At 35.1% G+C, this 7,018-nt stretch overlaps 1 protein-coding gene across 1 annotated transcript in view; it reads left to right on the top strand.

Moving 5' to 3' along the window:
* Positions 1 to 2,057: 2,057 nt before the first annotated feature.
* LOC106468201 overlaps positions 2,058 to 7,018 on the top strand; it is a 56,321-nt gene continuing 51,360 nt past the window's right edge. Inside the window, exon 1 of the mRNA XM_013928613.2 lies at positions 2,058 to 2,286. Coding sequence (XP_013784067.1) covers positions 2,250 to 2,286 — 37 coding nt within the window. The 5' untranslated portion in view covers positions 2,058 to 2,249. The remainder of the gene's footprint in view (positions 2,287 to 7,018) is intronic.

Raw genomic sequence — 7,018 nt, 5'->3', positions numbered from 1 at the left:
CAATTTGCCGCAGTAAAAATTCATCAAAATTAAGAAAATTAAGCAGGAGAATGCATAAAATTTACTCCAGAACTTAAGAGCTTCCAGAGCCAAAAGGTGTGCTTCACTCGGTCAAATAACCCTTGACTTCCCGATTTATAATTTAACATAACATATTGGTCCATCTCGGCTGTCCCATCCTCTAAACTAAACTAAAACTATTAAATAAAAATCTTAAATCCAGCCCTTATCATTCATATACTTATCAAGCTTTCTATTAAACTCATTTAAATTTACTGCCTCCACAACATTCAAAGGCAACCCATTCCAGAGGCCAATCGCCCTTTTAGAAAAATAAAGCTGTCTTAGCTGTCTTACTATTATCGCCGTTAAATATGAAATATAAAGATTATACACCATTATCAATTCCTCTTACAATCCTAAACACCTCAATCAGATCCCTTCTAACTCTTCTTTTTTTTGAAGAGAAAACAATTTCAGAGATCTTAATCTCTCCTCATATGACAACTTCTCTATCCCAGGCACAATTCTAGTAAACCTCCTCTGAACCTTTTCCAACAATTCAAAGGTAAGGAGCCTAAGACTGAAGACAATAATCCTAACTAGTGACCTATACAATGGAATTATAACATATTTAGACTTATATTCAATATTTCTGTAGATATAACATGTAATCTCATTTGTCTTACCACTAGCAACAGCTTCCTGCACCTCTGTTATACGTACTGAAAACAAACTAGGTCTGACTGGTCAACAGCTTTTCAAAATGATAAAAATAACAATAATTAACAATAACGTTGAGGTTAAACTACGCAAAACTTCAAGTGACATTTCATGTCACCAAGATTTCCTTTTACTGACATATAAAGCATTATGGTTTATAAGTTTTTCCAGATTTTGTATTCTTCATAGTTCATACTACACATTATATGAATTAATTAAAGCTACACATTGAATATTTGTGCATTTAAAATGTTTGTGTTTAATTTAATCGACTTTTTCAGCATTAAAAAATCTACCGGTGTGATCTGTATTCATCGTATATTGTAATACACCATTTCATACTGCTGCGTCAGCGAGATCACGTGACTAGTATCATGCCACCTGTTTTCTAGAACTATCCTGTTCCTTCGGGAGTGCTCTAGTATTTGCTAGATTGAGGGTGGGCTGGTAGATATAAGATGGTCACGGCGTGACGTGACGATGTGTGTGTAGGTTGTGAGTAATTGAGCTGCAGTCAGAGAGTATTGTTGAAGTTCGTTATAGCGTTTGTTTTAGCGCGAATGTTGAAATCAAGTGTATCGTAAAGTTATATTCAGAAAGAATAAACCAGTTTTATTAAATAAGGACTTGTGTCGCTAAAGTTTCGTCGGAACGAAGTTACGGAAAGTTAATTAACAAACGGAGACGTAACAATACTTTAAGTTTTTAAGTATTAATGAGGTGGTGGTGTTATAATGTTTCGGTCAATCCCACTAGTCGTTGGTAATAGAATTGCCCAAGAGTTGATGGTGGGTGATGATGCCTTCTCTCTAATTTTACATTGCTAAATTAAGGACGGTTAGCGTAGACAGCCCTCGTTTAGTTTTGCTCGAAATTCAAAACAAACAAGTATTAATGATTTTGCTCTATTTACATGAAGTTATTATATTTTAAGTTTCTTTGCGTGATTTTTTTAATACGAGAAATAAACGACCTTATAACACCAAAATGTCGTTTTTATTTAATTAGACACTCAACGTTTCGCGTTACAGCTTCTTCTAAACTCTAAAGCGTTCACTAAAACACAAACCGGTGTTATAAGGTTGTTTATTTCTCGTATTAATATATTTTCTATACGCTAATATGCATTACAGAAGACCCCCCTTCTCCCCCCCCCCCAGTGGCACAACATTATGTCTGTGGACTTAAAACGCTAGAAATCGGAATTCGATACTCGTGGTCGGCAGAACACAGATAGTCCATTATGTTGCTACAGAAATTAAATAGTGATTTTTTTTCTTGATATTTAAAGAAATATAAATATAATATAAGGATGGCGGCGCTACAATTCCGTCTTGAACGGGGTGTGTTGAACAAATCTAAAACGACAGAGTATTTCAATGTTCGAAAACATTGGCCTAGACTAATCAGGCCTAATACTAAAAATTAAATGGTTTTTTGTTGTTGTTCTTTATTCAGTTTGTATATATTAAATTTTTGATGAAAATTGTTTCATATAATATTATATATCTTATAAGTAAAAAAATATGTCAGTTAGTGATCCACTGTTGAAAGAACTCAAAGGTAAAAAGTTATTTCAAAATTTTTTAACTGATCAAAAATTTATTCTTACAATACATTTACAACTACTGAACTAGTTGAACTACAAATACAATATTAATTTACTACTATTAATAGTACTGATCTTTTGTAATGGCATTGATATTCCTCAAAGCTGTTACTGCTTATTTTGATGAGAATATATCTATATTTTCAGAAAGCATTTGAAAAGTTACATGAAATTTAAAGACTCTTTGAAAATTATCTCTACCGCTGTACCTGCACCAGTGCGGGGAGTGGAGAAATTAGATCGAGAAATATCTGTATATCTAGGGAAAAAGTAAAGGGGTTGTTATAAATATAAGTTGGTATTGATTAATTTCGTAAGGGGGGTATCTCATGTCTTAGTCAGTTAGTGTTGGGACCATTATTCTTTTTGATTTAAATATATCATTAAATCAATAAATGACATAGGTAAGGAATAAACAATAACTTTCTTAACCCTCATTTACAGATTACTCATTAGCATGCCTGGGGTTCATATGGATCCCAATGACTTTATCGGTTATATATCTTTTTACATAACTGTTATAAATTTATATTTATTCATGTAATTGTCAAGCAGAAACTCTGGATAAATATGACACTATTGTTTTCGAAACAGGCAGACAGAGTATGTAGCTATAATCTAATATTTATCTGGTGTCCATGCGGACCACATACCAATATTATTATCATTGACCATCACTATACATGCAGTTTGCCCTAAAGCATATAAAACAAATTTATAAACGTTTATTTCACTATATAGGCTGTTATAGAGGATAATCCATCAAACTCAAAGTAGTACAGTATCATCTGGTCTGTTTGCTTATAACATCGTTGTGGTAAGCATGTATGCACATGTCATCCCTCAACAAATGTTCTCTGTGATGACTGCTTATAATGCTCTATTTATTAGAAACCATGTTTGATAATTGTTGTAAATAACCTGCTTATTAGATTTTCAATACATAGCCTACTATAAGGATACATTTGTGTTGGGATCTGGTCGGACCCAAGGTGACCCACAACGTACACTCTCAGTTTTCGTGGACTCAGTTTGATTTGAATTTTGCAATATTGTTGTAATGTTGTCATTATTGGTAGATAATGACTTGAATATAGGAAAATAGTAAAACTTCGGCATTTTTTTTATATGATGTTTGTATAAGGGATTGTTTAATACTACTTATTTGTATACTGAGGAACAAAATAATTTTGTAATTTCTTGATTTGTCAACATATTTTCTTTAAAATACATATATTTTTATGCTGTTCACATTGCATGCTAACCCTAAAAAAGTTGTAATGCAATTTGTTTTTGGAATTTCAATCTAGAGCTTACCTTAGTGGTAATTTTGTGCTAGGGTCCAGTTGGACTTCAAGTGTACCATAATGTAACTTTTCAAAGGTGTGTTGATGAGAGTTAAATATGCTGATGATATTAAGGCTTTGGTGTTGCTAGCTGTGAGGATGCTGCTTCTGCTTTACAAAAGGATTTAGATCGTTTGTTGAGTAGGGTGATTAACTGGCAGATGGCTTTCAATTATAATAAAGGCAAGGTAATGCATGTGGTTTATAATAAATTAAGCTATAAGTGTAATTCTGATATGAATAACTTTAAGAGCATTATGGAAGAAAATGAATCTTTTTGTTTTGGTTGATCAGTCTTTTAAGCCATCCAAACAACGTACTGTTACTAGTGGTGTATCAAGAGATATAGTTAATATTTATAAATCTAGTAGAAACTGACTGCATATATAAAATGAAACTTTCTTATATTGCACAAAAAGATAATGCATCAGTACTAACAAATCCCTTAATCATCTCTAACTTTTTTCAAGAGAAAACAGTTTCAGAAATCTTAATCTATCCTCATGTAATAACCTTTCCATCCCAGGTATCATCCATTGTTTAATACCTTTAAAAAATTAAATGTCCTTATGGTAAGAAGCATTGGAATGAACACAATGCTCTAAATGAAGCTTAACCAGACCTACAAAATGACTCTTTTAGACCTATATTCAATATTTCTGTAAAGACAACCTAAAATCCTATTTGCCTTTTTCTTTTGCTAAATAAAGTAATTACTGCTTCTGACTATAAATTGTAAAAAATATGGAAAAAACAGAATGATTTTTCAGTGACCCTAGACCTCACCTCTCAAAATAGTGTTACCATTACCTTTTTCAGGATAGATAGCAATATTTTGATAACTGTATTCTTAGTTGAGATCATTTATAAATTATAAGCCAAGTTGGGAAGAATAAATTGTGCACACTTCAGTATTCAAAATTTCCTATTTAATGATGCATTCAATCGTTTTTTATACAAGAACAAAAAGATAATTCTTATTACGACTGCAAATTTCTCTTTAAAAGATAATTTTAAATAGGAAATATATTTTCTTCCAATGTGGTACATTACTTCTTTTCACATAAATAGCGATTCTCACTCATTGCTGCCCTTTATATGTTTTATGCATGCTACAAGTCTTTTTTTTTTCTCTCCTCAATTGAATTGACTAATTGCAATGTGTCTCATGCAAATCATCATGCGACAACCCTGCACCAATAAGAGTGCGACATACTCTCATTACGCATGTGATTCCCTCTATTCAGTTTTACCTAACTATCATTTCTCATTTGGCAGTACTCGTGTTCAGAGGTTTTTTTTGCTTTTGGTGCTTTTCGTGTACTTCGCACTTGTAAATTTAATGGTTTCAATTCCAAAGTGGGATTGTTTCATTAATTTTTTTTTTCATTATATTGAAGTTGCCTTTCACTTTAACTTAATTTCCCAGTCTTTATTTTTTTTTCTCTCTCACATTTGTATTTGTCTATCAAACATTTTTGTTTGATTCATATTTCTTAAATTAATTATGAGGTTCATGTTACCACTTCAGGTATAATATCTCCTACAAACATTTTTTTCACAGGTTGCAGGTGGGGTAACCTGTCGTTGCATTTATCAATGATTATCAATCTAAAGATTGATCATTATATCGGTCAACCAATTTCTCTCCTGAACTTGCCCCACTTCCTCCTGAACAAGCTGAATCCGTTTCGGCCGATAAAGATAGCCTTTTTCCACCACCGGATTTTGCTATGTCTTCCTATACCCAACTTGCAGAATAAGCTAGGCCTAATACAGCATTTTTAGACATGATTTCCCAGGTATTTGATGTTTTATCCATTTCTCCAATTTCCTATGATCCCCATCTTTCATTGATGCATGGTAGTTCTTCCTCTTTTTATTTAGTTTTCCCACCATCCCCAGATATTAGGGTTCATGCTGAGCAGTTTGCTTCATAATTGGTTGAGGGTGCCAGTATGCCTCACCTTTCACAGGCTATGGATCAGTTTGCTTTGGCTTACCATCAAGCTGACTAACCATTTCTTGACTCTCAACAGTTAGTCTATTTTACCCGTGTGTGGGGTAGTCCTTGATTTTCCTGCACATTCAACCCATGTCCAGTTTTAACAACTTCGTCTTACCCTTACTTCACTTCTACAGTATTTATCTACCATACTTCTTTCCAAGGTGATACACCGTGATCCTGATGGTTTTTCGAGGGACAGCCTCTTTCTTATTACTTCCATTTATTGTCTTTGGCTCTTGCTTACACGGGTGGTTTCTCTGTTGTTGGGATCTTCTGGGTCTTGTCCCCAGGTTGTTTGCCACCCACTTGTTTAAGGGATGTATGTTTGGCCCCTCTTCTTCGGCGTTATCTTTTCGACCATGTACCTATGACTTTGGAATCATGTGTGCAGTCTGTGCATTAACACTTTACTCTTTCCTCTTTGGTGGCCATTTGTCATAGTCAAAACCATGACAAGCCCCTATTCCTGTTTCCCATCCTAGTCCTTCTCAGCCCTTACCTATTCCTCCCTCCAGGGGTTCCTCATCTCGTGGGTTCCAGTCCAATGGGAGCTTGATTATGCAAATTTGTTCCTCCTTGGTGATCTTTCACCAGAGATCAGTGGGTTATTCAGTTTTAGCAGAGGTACCTGTTTCCTTCCCTATGCCTCAGGGTCCTATCACCTTCCAGTGTCTGTCACAGGCAGTACAAGACCTTTTGTTTCAACAGGCCATTGAACCTGTTCATCAACTTTTTCCAGGCTGTTATTCTAGGCTGCTTGTTGTCCCCAAGAAAACTGGAGACTGATGGCCTGTAATAGATTTGTCCTGCCTCAATAAAGTTCTCAATCTAACTCATTTTACCATGAATCATTTCTCACCCTTAGGTGGGCTTTTTTCCAGGTTTGTGAATGATCAAGATAGATGTCACAAATGCTAACTTGCATATTCTGATATCTTGTCAGTTGCAACCATATCTTTGGTTTGTTCGTTGAGGGGTGGCTTATCAGTTTCTTGCACTACCCTTCGAATTGTTTCAGCTCTGTAGATTTTTTATCAGGGGGTCAGAGCATTTGCTCATCACCTACATGCTCTCGGGTTGTGCTTTTCCGTGGGCTCTTCATGACCAATGGAATCTTGCATAGGATCCTTTGCAGGCTCTTATTACCCTTCCTCCTACCCTATTTGATGATATGCAATGGTAGTTGGACAAGACTCGCATATCGGCAAGTGTCCTGCTTCCTCCTCCTCCTTTACACATTTTCATGGATGCATCCCTTCAGGGATGGGGGATGTGGGTCGATCAACAGAAAGCTTCCTGTTGGAAGGATCCCTCGTCCTACCCCCCATGGGG

The sequence above is a fragment of the Limulus polyphemus genome, unplaced genomic scaffold (genome assembly GCF_000517525.1).
Source record: "Limulus polyphemus unplaced genomic scaffold, Limulus_polyphemus-2.1.2 Scaffold2913, whole genome shotgun sequence".
Lineage (NCBI taxonomy): Eukaryota > Metazoa > Arthropoda > Merostomata > Xiphosura > Limulidae > Limulus > Limulus polyphemus.
This window is presented reverse-complemented; position numbering and strand designations above follow the sequence as displayed.